This window comes from Lytechinus pictus, chromosome 8 (genome assembly GCF_037042905.1).
Source record: "Lytechinus pictus isolate F3 Inbred chromosome 8, Lp3.0, whole genome shotgun sequence".
NCBI lineage: Eukaryota > Metazoa > Echinodermata > Echinoidea > Temnopleuroida > Toxopneustidae > Lytechinus > Lytechinus pictus.
Genome location: NC_087252.1, coordinates 23342813 through 23362919, shown reverse-complemented (window position 1 = coordinate 23362919; position 20107 = coordinate 23342813). Strand labels below are relative to the sequence as shown.

Here is a 20107-nt window from a genome sequence, read left to right as displayed (position 1 = left end):
ATCTGGTAAGATTACAGGTGTTCTCGAGACTCTGCTGCAGGAACTTCTTTTATTTTAAGGATACATTATTTTAAGGTGCACACCGGCGAATTCGACTCCAGGCCGATCAAAGCGTTATCATTGACATACCATCGGTCGGTTTGGAGTCGGTTTCGTTGATGTGACCGTATACGGTAAACATGGTAGATTGGACCGTGTCCCTGTCAGAATGTTCTCGGGCCTGTTTCATAGAGCTTGATACAATAACAAACAGTTTAAAGCTACTGAAATGATACAATTTGATTGGCCGATAGTAAATTTGTTATGAATATTGTTCATTTGTTATAATAACAAGTCTTTATGAAAAAGTATCCCAGTATACAAACGAAATTAAGTCTTCCGTGAAGTTGAGAGATTTTAGTGCTTAACAAAGTAGAGTCCAAAGTCTATTTTGTAGAGTCCAAAGTCTATTTTTATTCTCGCTGTTTTCACCATGGGAAAGGTGAAAAAAAGTTTTAGAATTAAGACAATAGAGCAATGGGAAGTCTCCCTGAAAAAGGAATTGTGAAGATTTAGAGATGAGGAACAGATTTTTTTTTTTTTAAGTTTTGATTAAAAAAAAAACGTGGGAAAGCGCGTGTCACTATTTCAGTTATATAATTGTGTGTGCCCTAAAGAGGTATGAGGAGCATGAAAGCATCAGTGTTTTTATTTGATAAATTTTGCTGTTTTACATGAAAGTTTAATTTTAATCGGATGCCGAATTACAGTGACTTATCTGCGTTTTCTTTTCTTCTTTTTTTATTAAATAAAAACCCAAGCAGCACCAACTCCTTGAAATGGGTAAAACCTTTCCCATATCCAATCTCTAAATTTATAAGATAGGTTCTGAATTTGCCATTTCACAAAAACATAACACCGTGAGAGGGAGCTAGATATCTCAAACATCACAAATCAATTTCAGTCAACGATGATAAACAAATAATAAATGGCAAATACTCGTACTTTTTACTTTTGTGTCAGGTTAGAATATTAAATGATACTCGACTATAATTCACACCATTCTCTCTAAAATTACCAGGGGCCCGTTACACAAAGCTTAGCAATGATCATAGAACATTTTTCTACGATTGATTGCATTGACTACAATTTACAATCAATTGTGAAAATCAAGCGTACGATCAATCGCTAACCTTTGTGTTACGAGACCAAGGAGATATAAGACCAGGGGCCTGTAACACAAAGCTTAGCAATGATCTTAGAACATTTTTCTACGATTGATTGCTTTGACTACAATGTACAATCAATTGTGAAAATCAAGCGTACGATCAATCGCTAACCTTTGTGTTACGGCACCCAGGCCTAAAAATGGCTTGACTTTCGTCATTATTTGACTTTATGGAAGGTTTACTTACATGTAGGCAGAGTTACCTGTAACTACATGATTTTGTGTAATAAAATAAGAAAAGGAAAGTGGTGACAGGACTTCTTCTGCCCCCCCATTGCATATTCATGACAGCATGCATATTAATGTTTTCACAATTATAAGAAACCGGCTCAAAATCATATGGGGCCCGTTACACAAATCTTAGCAATGATCTAACATTTTTCTACGATTGATTGCATTGACTATAATGTACAATCAATCGTAAAAATCGATCGTACGATCAATCGCTAACCTTTGTGTTACGGGACCCAGATTGCAAATAAATGTATTAGATTGTGATGCATGGGTACCAAGCCAAAAATAGATTGAGAATAAAATTGAGTTCTATATACCTATCAGAGTGAGAATAAGAATGAGCACTAAATCTATTAGATTACAATATTTCAATAGAATTTTGGATTGGTCCCAAATATCAATCTTTAAAAAAATAGTACTAATCGATCGAGAAGTAGTCGTGCCACAAACACAATTGTTTTCCAGCAAGATAAAAATGTATTAATATTTATTGTCTTTTCATGATTCTAGTTTTACACATTCACATAAAAATGTAACTCAATTACCTTTCCTGCCGGTATAAAGTATTCAATCCATTAACTTTACAAAAACAAAGACTAGATAGGCCTATATTTCCCTATTTACAATCAATACCTAACATGATTGTAAAAAAAGATTATGGGGGTTATTCTAATTCAAACAAAATATTAGACAATACTGCTTCAACTGATGATATCACAAATCATATAACCCATACATAATCAACACGTAATCAAAAGGAACAATATAACAGTTTACGTCACTATTACATTTTCAATCAAACTCAGTGAAATGTATACAAAAAAGGATAGCAAAATAGAAAAAAGAATGTTTAATACAAAAATACATTCAAGTAAGGTTACTCAAGGACTGAAACAATATGGTACAATTCATCCAGACTCATTTCAGCCATATAGTCAATTATTTTCAACCACTTATTCAATATGCTCTTTATTAAACTAAAGGAAGATACGTTAATGCAAAGTCAATCTGATAAACACTATTATCATATACATTTTAAAAAAATTCATAATAAAAACAAGAAAGAGTATTCTAACAATATTTAAATGATATCTATATTTAAAACAATTTCCAGACGTTTGCTACAAGTATTGTTCAAATGAGTAAAGGTGAAGTCGTCGCCCTGAATGTTTTTCTTAATGAAAACGAAAGGTTTTTCCTCGTTTTTTACCACCCCTATATGTTTTTTATCTTTTAGTAAGAGGAATACTTCGTCTCTTTATTTCAATTGTTATTCGGCTTACCAAATTTTATATAGACTCTTAGCTTTTCCGGGCCATCAAACCATCATTAATGTCAATTGGAATTTGATGTAATTAATTTTGATCGTGTGTCATATGAAAAAAAAAATGTGAATTTGAATCTAAGAGTTATAACATTAATAACATTAATAATATGGAACATTTATAGCGTTCAATATAATGTTTCTAAGCGCTGCAAACTATTACCCCGGCTTTAACACGGCTACTGTGCTGCACTCAAGCCAGGTGAGGTGATCATGGCACCTGGTAGGAATGTATTCCTTAAAACGCAGAGCACGTAACAGCTGCTCTGTTAAGGCCGGGGTAATTATGCTGCATGACTGTAGAGCGCTTAGAGACTAAAGTGAAAAGCGCTATACAAGTATTACTAATATTATTTCTCTGATTAGGCGCTCGAGCATTTGAATTCATCTTTACAGAGACCATTGTAACCATTGATGCTTGCCGTTTGGGCTTTCTGAATGACAAAGATGAAACAGTCAATTCTTCAATAATTTCCTAAAGAGCGTGAATCATTATAGCTTTATACCATGGTCAGCTCGAACCCCAGGTAAAGACCTTATGCATATGACGTCATAATCTCATAGCGCCCTCCCTTAGAGGATATAGGAAGACGCATAAACGGAGAGCGGGTCGGAGATGGTCCAGCTGCAGTGATTCACCGACAGATGCGTGGCTATGGCTTCAGCCTCTAAGAGATGCCATGACGTCAATGAGCATGACGTACGTTTATAACATCACATCATATTGCCGACAGACATGTTTATATGGGGGTTATTTCGTTCATGAAAATAACATTTAAAAAATTGCTCCAAAAATAAATATTTACATTAATATCTAGATATCAAGTAGCCTTAATGTACTTCTGTAAACTGTATTAATACACATGATACATTAGTTTTTTTACAACACGTGAGCTGTACCTTTTTCAAAGAACGTTGGGATGAGTATTCATGAGATTTAAGATCCAATCCCTGGAATTAAGGAAGGCCATTATACGGTCAATTTTAGATTCCTTAATACATGTTTTGTATCGTTTTGTTTTATTATGTCAGAGTTAATTGACTTGTGCTGTGGGAACTATAATTCTTCTCCTCATTATGTTCATGCACATTAGAACTGGCATCCATTCGAAGATAGGTCAGAATTCCTGGCTTTGTTTTGGCAATCCTTGAGTTTCAGCCTAAGAATGTTTGGTTACCATGGTGACGATATAAATCCGTTTCCAAGGTTATTGGTGTCAGTCCGCTCTGGGCTCTGACGAGAAAATAAGAAATGAAAAACATATACCAGAACTTTGTAACCAAGCGTCAATTTAACAAATCAACGAAAAGAAACGAACGCAATTAAGACAAGTTTGGAAAGTCTGCCCTATAGCTCTCCTGGGCTCCGTAACACAAAGGTTTGCAATCAATCGCTAAACACCAATGACCAATCAAGATCATCGTTGCCTGCGCACTCTGTTTAAAATACTGACCGGGAACTAATCAGTGTTATATGTTATATTATCAGTGTGGAGCGTTGTGGCCCATTGGATTAGTCTTCGGACTTTGAAACAGAGGGTCGTGGGTTCGAATCCCAGCCATGGCGTAATTTCCTTCGGCAAGAAACTGATCCACAATGTGCTGCACTCAACCCAGGTGAGGCAAATGGGTACCGGTAGGAAGAAATTCTTAAAAAGCTGTGTGCGCTATGAACGCCTAGCTTAGCCGGGTAATGTAGGAGCGCCTTGAGCACCTAACAAGGTGGATATGTGCGCAATATAACTACCCTATATTATATAAATATATATATATACATATATATATGTATGTATTATTTACTTATTTATTGGTTTTCTTTATTCTATACTGCAGAGTTATGCAAAACTGATAGATATATATATATATATTTGCAATTCATCGCAAACCTTTGTGTTACGGAGCCCTGGGTTCATATTGCTTCATAATGATACCCATATAAAAAGAACACTGCACCATTCTATTAGGGAAATCCTCTGGCAAGCCCATCATGCGTGGTTTCCATGACATTTTCTCCGGCGACAATTGCTCCGCTCTAGATTCCACACACCAATCGAATGTCCAACGCTATACGCTACCCTAAACCTAACTTTACAGCTTTAAGCTAACATTAAACCCATTGCAATCCTAACCCTACGTCTTACATGTCTTAGACGAAATTCGGCTCGGAGCAATTGTCGCAGGAACAAATGTCGTGTTCATCCATGCGCGTGATACTGTTGAGAAGGCTATGTTTAAAGTGGTGCTGGGGTTTTCTGGTTTGGGGCTATCACACGCAGGGCCTGTTGCTGAAAGAGTTTTCAAACGCAACTCCAAAAATCCATTACAAGTTCCTAATAGCCGTGTTTCATAGGTTAAAAATAAAGTTGCGATCTTTGGATTTGCGTTTGATCTCAATTCTTTCTGAAATGGGCCCCCGTGATCGTTCCGGTGCAATTGATTTCCCGTGTTTCCATAATTATTGTTATGCAGCTCGTATGTTACGAGGTTTCCTTTAACATGTTTAAGGGCACTTCATGCTACAGTCACACGAGAGAAACCGAATTCTTGGCTCCGTCACAAAAGAATTACCATTACGGTATCTTTGCCATGCAATGGTAACTTGCATGGAATCCTTGAATTTTGATTGGCTGTTGATCAGCGTTACCATGGTAGTTACCATTGGATAGCAAAGTTACCATACAATAAGTCATTAATAACTTTTAAAGCAACTTGGCCCAGACCGATCTGATTATTATACGAAATATTCCGAATGGCATACCGTTGGCTAGCAAGACTTTGGTTTCGTTGGTGTGACTGTAAAGCCAGGGTTACACCAAAACCGAATTCTCCCGAATACATTCGGACTGATTCCAGCCGAATCGAGCATAATTCGGACGGTTTTGGTGGATTCGGGAACATTCGAATTTTCTCGCATTCGCGGAGGGAGAACAGAATACTCCCGAGACCACCCGAATACGTGAATTCGGATGGATTCGCAGCTGATTCGGTACCGGTGTAACCCGGCCTGTAAAGATCTTCAGAATAATTTAAAAATCAATTAGTTGGGTACTTACATGGGGCACGCGGCGTTGTTACCACCGGACCTTCTGATGAGTCGGAACTATCTCCGTTCTCATAATAAACTATAAAACAAAGAATGATATTAAAATCGAAATTAGAGTAAGGTCGGCAAACAGAATTCCCACAGTGAATTTCAGCAATTATGATTGTGACAAACCCTGCTAGAGTAGAGAAACGTTACTATGCTTAGTTGCTCTTTCCCAAATCATTAACACTAAGAAGAAAGTTCAAATTGAAACCCTTGATGTTGGACGACAAGCATTACCCGAGGCGGTGCAAATGTCTGCAATCGTGCACATTTATGTCGTGTATCCCCATTGTGCAGTTTGCTACATCATGCACCCCAATGGGTAAAGAGAAGAATCAATGAGGGAAGGTGTAAGTTGGAACCCTCTTTAACTTTGCACCTATGGTTTGAGATTACAACGCAAAGGTTGCAGTCAGGGTTCATTTAGGGTGCAAAGTTAGCGTTTTCCATGGCAAAAAGAAGATATTACTATTGCATGTGTCAATTTTAATAAGTGTTACTTACATGTATATGGAACATTTTCCACAATAAAAATTTGGATTTGGTGATGCAATTAGTTGAAATCTTATTTCAGAGTATATTTTATCATATTCATCTTGTATCTGATAGTTTTGTATCTGGCAGGCATCATAAAGTCAATCAGATCAAATTCTATTCGTGATAAAAACACAACAGAATTCTACTTTTATACTAAAAATGAAACGCATTTATGGTATGCCCGAATCTGAGTCAATTTCCTCCAGATCATCATTTACGAGGGATAGTGAGGAAAGAACTTCATCTCCGGTTCGCAGGAAGAGTAAGCTCTCAAGGTAATATCCGCAAACGAAAAACTTGAAATAGGCCTATTATACTCACGAACTAAGTAGAAGGTCAGTGCTATGACAGTGATGGCCACCACGATAAAGAACATGACAAAACAGATCAGTCTAGCCCTCGTCGACGATGTCTTTTCATTGGAATACATCATGATGATTGGATCCAGGTCACCGTTCACGCCGTGACCGTTGGGGATCTCTTCGTCCAGAGTTGTGATGCCGTCAGTGTCCTCGGCTACCATGCTGTTTTGGTAGATTGCCTGAGGTTTGTCTTCCTCGGATGTCTCGTCGTACATCGGTGGGGGCGTGCTATTTCCATCTGCAGACACAGGGGACTCGGTCTCGGGGTGAACTGTAACCTCTGCAGGTGCCTGACTCTCCTCGTCTTGTGAAATCATCTCGTTTTCAGCTGTGGGGTCAACGGCAGCTTCATCTATTTCCGGGTCAACTGCACTGTCTATAAGATCTGTGACGTCATTTGCTTCGTCATCAATTTCGGGTGTTGGTTCTGATGCTGGTTCAGTTGGCGGATCCGTTTCAGGCATCGGTTCGGGTTCGGGTACTGAATCGCTTACGGATTCTGGTTCGGCTGCCGGTTCGGGTGCCGGTTCGGGTGCCGGTTCGGGTACCGGTTCGGGTACCGATTCGGGTTCAGGCGGGGGTTCGCTATCCGGAGGTGGAGGTGGAGGAAAGTCTGTTCCATCAGCTGTTAATTCACCTGCAGATGGATTGTCCATATCTTGTTCAGCACCTGCAGGAGCGTCCGTTGGTGGCGCTATATCTGGCTGTTCTTGAGCAACGCTCTCTTCAGCCGAAACAGAGTCTTGCACTTCTTCATCCTGTTTGATAAAAGAGATTAAAAATATCAATTCTTTTAGATGGAAACGAATCGTCAGTCAAGAGGGTGAGGGGTATTATTAAGAAAGGATAAACACATGTCGTTAGGAACGTGTTGTTAAGAAAGAACATTATAGCCCTTCAAAACCTTACACTTCAGGTTGACGAATCCTTAAAGATAACCTTTCTGGACCTGTAATATTCATGCAACTTTAAGATATTACAGTCTTACCTGCGTCATTTGTTTTCGTATGAAGGCAAAGGAACCAAATAGCCTTCTAACGTCTTATGAATATGACCATGAACCAAAAAGAATGTTGTCCTTTTGTTCAGACAACATTCTGTGAACAACTGCACCAACATGGCCAACAGCCCCCTCCCCCTAAGACTACCACTTCTGATTTGATTTTCCCATAGTCAGTTCCTCACAATTTTGCACGACCGTAGCTTCACTTCAAAGCTATACCTTTCAGGGACTCTTAGGTCGCCTGTTAGCAGCTCTTAGTGGCCCAATTGTAGTGAAACGTTTGTTAATCTGAAGACCTCTTGTGTTTATACGACTTCTTATTCACCGGTTCTCTTTCATTCTCCCGATTTAATGTCTTTCGATGGCTTCTACCTGTCTGATTTTCTTTCTGTCTTTCCATTCTAGGTGTTTCTCCTCTCCAATTATCTCAATCCTCACTATTCTTATTCCGTTTCTTTTTTATCTAACGCTCTGATTTAATACCTATGTCTTAACTATACGGATCATTCCCATAGCATTTATTTCGACATGTTCGGGGGGGGGGGTCATAAAGTTCTTACGCTTGTTGTAACGTTGCTATCATGGCAACACCCATGGTAACAGGGCTCAGCAGCCAATCGCAATTAATATTCTCAAGGTTGTTACAATAATGGCAAAGTTACAATAGTTGTAACTTTTTATGAAACGGGCCCGTATTCTTCAGTGACCTCATTAATCGGCAAAATGAATAAATATAGAACCTGGAAGATAAACATATTATGCGCAAGCAAAAACCTTTAAAATACAATGTAACGCAAATAAAGACAGGCCTTTGATTGTCGGTGTTTGCTTCAAAAATGTATATTTAAACTTGTATATTTAAACGTGTATCTGCTTACGCCTCTTCGATCCAGCTGCGGTAGGAAAGCCCAAACTTTGGCTTAATTGGTCGCGTTGCGTTGAAATATTTAAAAGATACTTAATTTAGTCTTTGACCTAGGCCCATTGTGGTCCCCAACTCTGACCAATCTTCGATTCAATACAATGTAGGTCCCACAGTTTGCAAGGTTAAATTAACATAAGGAGTAGTTGTTATAATATCACTTTATTTGCAAATCTGCACATTAAAGGAATACAATATACGCCCAGGACACTTCCCTTTAATGAGAAAATGCAAGGCAATAAAAGTAAATACAGAAGACAAAAAAGACAAATCTTAGAATATAATACAATAATCAATATATCACATATATATATATATCTAGAAACACCAGTAGGTGCCTCTGAGGGACCGCAACAGTCATGACGCAAGCTGAGACCGGTCAAACGCCAGCCAAAGAGCCCCTGATGTCCTTTAAAAAAGCGTTATGTATGGCGTCGTCCCTCACTGCAGCCTCGATTACACTTCGTAATTCCGAAGCTTCGTAATTTCGAAGGTTCTTTATTCCGAAGGTTCGTAATTCCGAAACACGTAAATTGCCTATACCTCGATGTTCGTTAATCCGAAAACGAAAAAGGGTTCGTTAATCCGAACATTTGTGGCGTTATTCCGAAGGTTCGTTAATCCGAAAACGAAATATTATAAGGTTCGTTGTTCGGAAGGTTCGTTAATCCGAAAACAAAATAAGGTTCGTTGTTCCGAAGGTTCGTTAGTCCGAAAACGAAATAAGGTTCGTTAATCATTTCGTTTTCGGACTAACGAACCTTCGGAATTACGAACCTCATTTTGTTTTCGGATTAATGAACCTTCGGAATTACGAACCTCATTTCGTTTTCGGACTAACGAACCTTCGGAATTACGAACCTTATTTCGTTTTCGGATTAACGAACCTTCGGAATTACGAACCTTCGGAATTACGAACCTTCGGAAATACGAACCTTCGGAATAACCGAACCTTCGGAATAACGAAGCTTCGGAATTACGAATGTATGCGGCAGCCTCGACAGTCGCTGCCTTAGCAGACCAAATGAATGAATTATTGCGAATTTGATTGCAAGTAACAATACATTCTTTATGTGAGCATTGATTCTTTTTGGCTAAAAGGGTAAATATTTCGCATATTTTTTAGGTGTAAGCAGTGATCTGTGTCATTTGATAGATGGGGTTCTGCGAAAAGGAAATCGTCAGGGTTATAGGTCTTTGTTGATATGGTCCATTAAAATGATTGTAAAAAATGTATCTATCACTAGGATATAGAAAGAATACAATGCAACTATATAACTCAGCAGACATCCATGAAAGACGAAAACGAAAAATACATAAAACCATGTAAAACACGTCAGAATACTATATAGGTGTCACGCGAGTAAAACATTCCCCATAGACTTGTGTGTTAAAATGGCACTTTTAAAAAACTCATACAAAGTAAACGTAAAATCAAAGGGTCGAATGTTTACTACCATTGGATAAAATATATATCTGAAATTCCATATTTGACCAGAAAGGGTATCGTAGCCAGCTCATTTTAAAAATAAATCGCCATTTATGAAGATAACTCTGATGGGATCAAATTCATCAACTGAAACAGTAAAATAGCCCTAATTCTTCCGCCAGTCGAAAAATAGTTCCAAAGTCATTGATATATCTTCCCAATTTGGCTAAGGAAGTTCATTAGTTACCGTTTCCAGAATCAGTGTTAGATTTTCAATCATATTCATACACTTTTGTCAATCAGCAATATCAAATTGAAAAAAAAATCGAATGGGTTGTTTCGAAGGAATATCTTTTGCCTTCCTGTTGTAATTGGGCTCTTGGCACCACTAGGCAGAACAATACGCTTACTTCTGATTTAGGGGTTGTAAGTTTGGGGAAGGACTTTTACATTCCAATACTTTATTTTCAGAAATATTTTGATACGCATGAATTTCATACATGTAATAAGACTGAATAACTTGATATAGATGTAATCATTCCATGATAATTGTTGATTCACTCTACATGTAATGTATATAATGTATTATTTTTTTACTCTATTTTTATGTTACACACATTGGCCCGTATTCTGAAGTCGGGTTTAATCTAAACTCAGGTTTAAAGTTGTGGTTTAAGTATGGAAAGCCAATTGTTAAATAAATCACTAACAGTAGAAATATCAAACTTCAGCTTATTTGGCTCTCAAATCATTCATAATTGTCTAGGAAGTATAAATAGATGATTGTCTTCACCATCGATGAATCAGGAAAGAGCATGCACAGTAAACATAAGAAACATACAACTTAACAAAAAATTGATACTTTTGGCTTCCCATACTTAAACCACAACTTTAAACCTGAGTTTAAGTTAAACCCGACTTCAGAATACGGGCCATTGAATTGATAAGATGTTGAATGATTTGTTAAACTGCATGGCGCCTTTGGAAAGCAGTTTTGCATAACTGAGCAGGCCTACCCTGCAGTATAGAATAAAGAAAACAAATAAATATAGATAAACAGATAAATGCAGTTCCTAGTTAATAGAATAATTTTTAAACATGTTAGACGTTTAAAATTATGTTATCAATGTAGACTAGACTGATCACAGATTATATAAAAGCTTACCCCGCAAAAAAAGGAAAGTATGGCCTCTTTATCATTTTCCATTTTCAAAAATAGAAATTGAGTAAACCTATCGTGTCAATAGAAAAATCGAACTATTCAGATTTATACGAAATACATGTACGTCTATAAATGTACATACATGTGCATTTATCTTCCAATAAAATCAGCAAAATCTATGGCTATTATTTTCGTTTATGAATAGCAAAGCTTTCATTTTATAACTAAATTCGTGCAGAAACATACTTTAGCCAGTTATGTTACATTGTAATGACTAATAATGCGATATGCCGTCGCCCAGTCACATTTGCAGACACCAAACAGTTGGTAGTATCTCTATTTACAGCCTGATAATATTTGTTCGTAGCAATGCACATAAAAGGGCAGGAAGACATTTGTATTTTTGTTTATAAACACTTTTTTTCTGGCGTGGCGTTTGATTAATTTCAGAAGTTTCCTGAGATGAACATATAAAGCAACATTTCTTACATTCTTCTTGTTTGGTTGGTTCTTTTATAAACTGGATGGTTGGATGGATAGATCTTTTTTTTTCTAGTTTGTTCCTGTTCCAGAATAGTTATCCTTGCAGCATCGTGATCATATATCTGTTTTCGAGTTGTCTTGTCGAGTGCATGCTAGTCTGCAGGCACAGACCCTGATTGGAACTTTGATCAATAAGTGTGCCTCCACGCAAAGACTAGCACATATAAAATTTGCTGTTCCAATCCTGAGCTAGAGAGCCTTCAGTACACAAGGCATGAGTAGGCTGCACATTCAGACCCTTAACTCGAGTGAAGGGTTTGCCCATCAGACTAAGTGCATGCCCCCGCAAAACTGGTTGTCCCTTTTCAATCCTGTCCTACATATAGGCCTAACTTGTTTTGAAGTCTTTGAGTCGGATATCAAGGCTTGGAAATGTATTTCTTCGAAATTTTCCCCTAATTTAAAGAAATATGTACCTACAATTCAAGATTATACCCAGTACTGCATGGGATTTGTACCCATAACCATTTCCTTTGCAAGCACATTGGTTGACGGGTTGGTAGCGTCGCTTTAAAATTACTTCAGGCCTATTCGTTTGCGACTCGTGCGTAATCGGAATAACCCCTATTCTGGCGCTAGGGAGAAATAGTAATAGGAAGCGGTCCGTGTAGGCATTTTCGTCTGAGATCATGATACACCATATATATAGTTTGCACAAGGCCAATGACCGATAGACGTTTTATCGTAGCGCATTTAACCATGTATACGTTTGGATTAACGACGTTGGATCACTTTTTAATTCAGAGAAATGGTGAGAACGTTTTGCCGATTTAACAATCCTTATCATGCTTATATCATATTACTTTGCCCTCGAAGGGAGAATAAAATTAGAATTATTACATTGCAAAGTGATGAAGGGAAACAGAAGAAATGTAACGTATTATAAGAATTAAAAAAACAGTTGCAGATATATAGTCTGTTCGATCGTATCTCGCACTGCACTTCATATTTCATTTCCTATAATAATAGGGGTATAGTATTTTTCGTCAGTGAGTGTGTGAGTGTGCGGTTCTTAGGAACATGGAAGGGTGTGTGTGTGTGGGGGGGGGGAACGCGTTTGTATTCCTAGTACATATATTTATTGACTTTTTAGTAACTATTTTCTTTATTTTCTTATGTGGGATCTATATAATGAGACTATATATCTTACATTTATAATATAGACTTTCCTTAAATTAGGTTTTTGATTGGTCTTCTACTTTTCTTGGGTTAGATGTAAATTGGCGTTTCACCTTTTCTTACGTGGAGATATTTTGGTATTTCTGCTTTTCTTAAGTTACAGATAAATTGATGTTACAACTTTTCCTAAGTTAGAGCTTGATTGGTGCTCCTATTCTTTTCCTGAGAAATTTAGTTAGAGCTCATTGGTGTTTCTACTTTTATTAACTTAGAGTTTGTTTGGTGTTCTACTTTTCTTAAGTTATACTTTGATTGTTGTTTCTACTTTTCTTAAATTAGAGTTTGGTTATTGTTTCTACTTTTCTTTAGTTAGAGTTTGATTGTAATTTCTACTTTTCTTAAGTTAGAGTTTGATTGACGTGTTGACTTTTCATAAGTTAAACCCTGATTGGTGTTTCTGCTCTTCTTACCCTCTAAACAAAGTTTACCTAATATTGAGTTAAATGGGAACATGCGTATTTGTGGGGGTAAAAATACACCAAATATTATGTAAATTTCACGCAATGTTGCGTTGATATTTACCCTTCACACATGCATTTTGCCCAATATTGGAAAACAAAAATTACCCAGCAAACATGCAAGTTCCCTTTCTACCAGATAGTGGGTAAGTTTTTACTCTCTGTTTTTAGAGTGTAAGTTAGAGCTTGATTTGTGTTTCTACTTTTCGTAATAGTTAAATCGACGTTTCTACTTTTCTAAACATTGAGTTTGATTTGTGCTCCCTCCTTCTTATAATGTCTTTTATAACTGCCTATTTACATAAATTCGTGAGAGTTTTGAATAAGTAAAGCTCGGGTAACACCGGAACCGAATCAGCTGCGAATCCATCCGAATACATGTATTCCGGTGGTTTTGGGAGTATTCTGTTCTCCCTCCACGAATGGGAGAAAATTCAGGAAGGATTCGGGAACATTCGAATCCACCGAGACTACCCGAATTCGGGTAAAATCACGGTCCGACTTTATTCGGGAGAATTCGGTTTTGGTGTAACCCTGGTTTAAAGAACTAAAAGGACGAGGGAGAAGCAATCGGGATACGAATACAGAGGAATCGGCCATCGTCTGCTATTGGTAGTGTGTTGACATAGTCATTTAAGGTACTCCTCTACGGCTACGTAATCCTTAAAGTACCATTTTCATCCATTTCACAGTGACGTTACGTAATGTGAATGGGTCAAGTGGTAAACCCTCTTCTTTCCGTGTGTAAATGTCAATGGGTTTAGTTCACATCAGTAACATTTTCACTGGTGCATAAGAATTCCTTAAAGGTAAAGTCTACCTCATAAAAATGTTGATTTGAATCTCCAGAGAAAAATTAGACAAGCATAATGCTGAAAATTTCATCAAAATCGGATGTGAAATAAGAAAGTTATGACATTTTAAAGTTTCGCTTATTTTTCTCAAAATAGTTTTATGCACAATTTAGTCACATGCAAATGAGAGAATCGATGATGTCCCTCACTCACTATTTCATTTCTTTTTATTGTTTGAATTATACAATATTTAAATGTTTACAGATTTGACAATAAGGACCAACTTGACTGAACCATATAATGTTAAACAATAGTAATTCCACATGTTCAGGGAGAAATAAAACTTTGTTTCACAGGACATTGAGGAGAACATTAGAATATTTCATACTTTATATAATAGAATTCAAAAGAAAAAGGGAGTGAGTGATGTCATCAGTTCCCTGACTGACCTCATTTGCATACCGACCGGGATATGCATATGGCTGTTTTGTGAAATGAAGCGAAACTTTAAAATGCCATAACTTTCTTATTTTACATCCGATTTTGATAAAATTTTCAGTGTTATCCTCGTTGGATTTTCTCTTTTTATTAAAATAGACATTTTGTTGGGGTGGACTTGTCCTCTAAACAAATACCTCGTACCATTCCATATTTGGTTCGAGACCGAACGTGTAAGTTTTTTGGCTGATTTGATATTGAGATAATCATTGCAATGTAAAGTAAGCTTATAAAAAGATATATAAATGTAAGTAATACTATAATTAATGTTTAATATAACTATTATTATTATCATTATTATTATTTTCATCATTATTATTATTATTATTATTGTTATTATTATTAGTAGTATTATCATTATCATTGTTATTATTATTATTATTGTTATTATTAATATTATTATTATTATTACTCCACTAGCTGCGTGAACACACTGTGTAGAGTAATATTGTGTTCTTTACAAAATATTCAGTCTTGAATTTGAGCAATTCAAGTTCAGTAGTCCACAAAGTGGAAATTCTGTACATGTTATAAGGTTCCGAATATATGATATCGTTTCCACACCTTTAATTTTAGAATATTTTAACAGTGTGAAAAAAAGTCTTCCATGTGAACACACTGGAAACTCAAACACTACGAAATTATCTTCCCATTTGAGCATTTTAATAACCATATCTTCACGTGCTCCACTATATGTGAACACATTGTGAACACACCACCATCGTGATCATTACCGTCACCATCATCATCATCAACATCATTACCATCATCATCCTCACCATCATCATTTTCATCATCATCAGCAGCAGCATCTTCATCATCATCCTCACCATCATCATAAGTATATGGAAGAAGACGGAACTATACCTGTGGTAACTTCCGGTCGTTCCTTCTGATAGATCTTGATCCTACTTGAATTATCATGTTAAAACATCATCACCACCACCATCACCACCACCACCATTATCACCGTCATCACCATTATCACCATCATCATCTTAATCATCATCATCCTCACTATCATCAGTATACGGAAGACGAAGGAACTACCTGTGGTAACTTCCGGTCGTTCCTTCTGATAGATCTTGATCCTACTTGAATTATCATGTTAAAACATCATCACCACCACCACCATTATCACCGTCATCACCATTATCACCATCATCATCTTAATCATCATCATCAGTATACGGAAGACAACTACCTGTGGTAACTTCCGGTCTTTCCTTCTGATCATAGATCTTGATCCTACTTTAATTATTATGTTACATGTATAACATTAAGTTTATTATTAAGTTCCTATAGTTATTATCAAAATTAAAGATGCATGCATTTTGCGCGTAGGGTGGACGCATGTATTATGGTAATTAACATCGGAACTTGAGGCTTGCAGTCCTCTGGCATGTCTGGTGAACGGAGGAATTGAACACAGAGGAAGAAGAAGTAGTACACTACAGTGGTAATTCAATATTGGACTTGATTAAGTACGGGGTTAGTATTCAATAACAGACAATTAAATAATACATATACATAATGATGCATGTATGAAAATTTAAGGAACGGTAACACGACAGGACTTTGTCTTGTTTTACACAAGGATACATCACATGTTACACACCATTGTTTTACTTACCATATTTTTACTAAAACTTCCAATGAAAAAGTATTGAAAGCAAACTTCAAACTCGAGCAAACTTGGTAGTAATGTTCTCTCTCTCCTTATATATGTGGTGGATTAAGCGATCATGTCATATAAAAGCGCATGTAAAAAGTTCCCCCATTGCAAATTTTCCAGAAACACCGCTGTCAGTCAGAACCTAGTCGAACTTTGTTGCATGGGCTTCATAACTTATCTTATCCGCTTCGTGAGGGGTGTGGCTGGTCAACCGAAAATTATATTCTGTTGTGGAAATAATTTCGCATATTTTGCGGTACACGTATTAGGAGAAGCTGCACCAGCCGTGTGTACGTGGGATCAATAGCCTTCTGAATCATCGTCAGAGACGCCTTCCAGAGTATAATACCGGCATTGTATGTTCTTTTTTATTCTTCTGTGTGCAGGGGATCGAAAAAGAAAGCCAACCCTGATTGCAAGCCGAGTCTAAAATCATTGGCGAGACAATAGGAGCATTGGGGCATGGCTGCCAAGAATACATGGGTGTGGGAAGTTGTGCCCTCTTCTAAACCAAGCTATTTCGCGTTACGTTGTCTACACAAACTATAGAGTAAAACCTGTCGGTAGTAATAGTGTCAGTAGAAAATAGTGGGCTAACATTTATCATTCGTAATTCTTAGAAAGCTCCCTCATGTGTGGTGGAAGGAGTTTTATTGTCGTCTAATAACTTTTCATAAAGAGAGGAAGGTTGTTGCCTGGGTGTGAGCTATAGGTTGCAGGCGTACCAGAGAAATGGGAGATACGGTATAGAGTTACTGGCGTACGGGTCGATGCGGGTCGACCCCCTAAAATTTTCACGACTACGAAAAAAAATGAGAAAGGGAAAAAATTAAAGAAAAAGGGGTGATGATATTATTTTGTAAATGATATGTCAAAATCTATCACAAAAATAGATTTTGGTACTGAAAAGGGATTTTTTTTAATTATTAAATGCGAACGCTTCGCTCGCTTAAAGTGTGGAAGACAATTTGCCCCATACGCCATGTCTTGACCCCCTCAAAATTTTGGTCTCATTAAGCTACTGTATGGAATAATATGTTTAAGGTGTGTTCACACTATTACAAAAGTCGGAACTAGTCAATGACTACTGAGAAACCGTCTTAACATACTCTGATCTGTATTTGACTTTTTATTCGGTCTGCTCCAAAGCGGTTTTATTTCGGCAGAACTACGAACCAAACGTAATCTTCATAAATCGTAATGTCCTGGACACTCAACCGTATCTCTGTGACCTGCATTTTGTTGTTGTTTTTATTTTTACAAACGTGCATCAAAAATATATTATCTACGTCTGGGCCGAACTTTTACCTCGTCATCCGAGAGACATGGCCCGGGGCTCGAATCTCAAACCTCTGCATCGGTTAGTAAGTTCCTCGTGTACCTTGGATTACAGGCGCTCATGACAACTTCATAAATATAATATTAAGTGAATAATATATCATGTTATAGCAGAACTAAAAGGGGGATTATTTGTAGTTATCTCTTGTGCTAATGCTTCTGTGTATGTTGGGGTTGGGGGCACTATTCACTTCAATAGAAATCTTGTTCTTATGGAAATATATTTTGTTCATATGATGATTAAAAGATCCAGAAGAAATGGAAAATAGATAGATATGTAGAGTGGAGAAGACAGCAATGAATTAAAGTAAGAATAAAGAAAGAATTTAGAAAAAGGAATAAATGCATGTAAAAAGATAACTAATTGATTAATAACAATTAATAAATCAAATATATAGAAATAAGTCGTCATCAAGTTATCAACTGAGGTAAATCAACAAGTGCAGATAATATGGAGTGTTAGAATGCGCAAATTCACTGTTTTTTGCAAAGTGGACAACGTGAAAAAGCGATACACCCTGTTAAATTAGTCAAATTTACCACTGCGAAAATAATTTCACACTGTGGATACCTCAACAGTGAGAGCGTTCATAGTGTGTCCACGTAGTTAACTATGTGTGCAGATATGATGAACACTATTAAAACATTCGAATTCAACAGTGCGAAAAAATTTCATCTCCATATTGTGGGCATTCACAGTGTGTTCACATAGTGGACTATGTCCAGACGTGTTTCACACTGTTTAAAATGCTGAAATTTGACTGTGTGAAGGTGATTTCACACTGTGGACATCTCGGTAGTGTGAGCATGGAGTGAATGGTGTCCATGGTGTGAATGTTCACAGTGTGTTCACATAGTGAATTCTGTGAAGATGATATTCACACTATGAACACCTCTACAGTGAGAATTTTCACAGTGTGTTCATATATAGTGAACCCTGTGAATTCTGTGAAGATTTTATTCACACTGCGGGCACCTGCTGCACAGTGTGAATGTTTACGGTGTGTTCACATAGTGGACTATGTTCAGACGTGTTGCACAATGCTAAAATGCTCACATTTGACAGTGTGAAGGGAATTTCACACTAGCACTGTCCTCCACACTGTGGGACACTGTGATAGCTCCAGCAGGGGCGATTCGGGAATGGTGTCGATATACTGTGGACATCTCGGTAGTTTGAGCATTGAGTGCATGCATGATGTCTATGATGTGAATGTTCACAGTGTGTTCAGATAGTTGACAATGAGAAGATGTTAATCACACTGAAAAATGCTGTAATTTGACTGTGTGAAGGTGATTTCACACTGTTTCCACACTAGGAACACACTGTGGGGGCACTGTGTTATTTCCGTCAGGGACTATTCGGGAATGATGTCGATACTTTGGACATCTCGGTAGTATGAGCATGTAGTGTTTATATCTCCATGGTGTGATCAATGTTCACAGTGTGTTCACAAAGTGGACTATGTTCAGACGGGTTCCACACTGTTAAAATGCTCAATTTTGACTTTGAGAAGGTGACTTCACATCGTGTTCCACACTGTTAACACACTATGAAAAGACTGTTGGGACACTGTGCTCTTTCCATCAGATGATATGCACTCGGAGAGGGTGTCGAAAAGGGGGAGGGGGTACCCAGGTATAAAATAGTCGACATGGCATAGGCCTACTGGGACGTATATAGGGCGTGGTATAATGGAAGTGATTCATAAAAGGCTACAGAGGTTATCTTTGTGTAACGGAAAGATTAAACAGTGTACTTAAAAGATAAAGCAACTTTTGTCTCCGACCGGACAATCTCAGAGTACTTTCTCTACCCAAGTGATCGATCTTTTTGTTTGCGCCCATGGTCTTGAATGCAAGATCATGATGGTCTTTATTGTTGTGTTTGTAGGTCTTTTTTCCAAACAGTTAGGATAACAGGCATACATCTTGTGATGGTAGGAATTGAATCGACAAGCAGTATGGTGTGCATACTTTGAAGGTGCTTCGAAGGACATAGACGAAAGCAACTAAAAAGTAGGATGTGTATACATGCATGGGCGAAACTAGGATAGACATAATGGTATGGAAAGAGAAGGTGAGAGTTGGAAGAGGGATAGGGGGCAGTGGATTTTTGTTAAATTTTAGGAGCATGATAAACTATAATTTGGTACAAAAATATGTGAATGAGCATTAATATTAGGCCGGTCGAACCTGCGTCCCATATCATGTCACTTTGATGGGTTTGAACTTTACCTTTCACACCATGCAACGTCGGGGGAATGAACCTGTGAACGCAATCATGCTGATATTTATAATAACCAAAAATTATCATTTGTTATTATTATATGAAGAAATAATCGACCACGTCA

At 37.3% G+C, this 20107-nt stretch overlaps 1 protein-coding gene across 1 annotated transcript; it reads right to left on the bottom strand.

Annotated features, from left to right (window-relative positions):
* Nucleotides 1-1911: 1911 nt before the first annotated feature.
* Nucleotides 1912-17077, bottom strand: LOC135155109 (clumping factor B-like). Its single transcript, XM_064103804.1, has 4 exons — nucleotides 16374-17077; nucleotides 6712-7510; nucleotides 5819-5887; nucleotides 1912-3999 (listed from the first exon to the last, which is right to left on the bottom strand). Coding segments are annotated over exons 1-4 (873 nt in total). The 5' UTR covers nucleotides 16377-17077; the 3' UTR covers nucleotides 1912-3997.
* Nucleotides 17078-20107: the final 3030 nt, after the last annotated feature.

Coding starts and splice junctions, on each gene's coding strand:
- LOC135155109 (XM_064103804.1), bottom strand. Junction 5,888..6,711: donor ACTGACCTTCTACTTAGTTC/GTGAGTATAATA, acceptor TTTGTTTTATAG/TTTATTATGAGAACGGAGAT.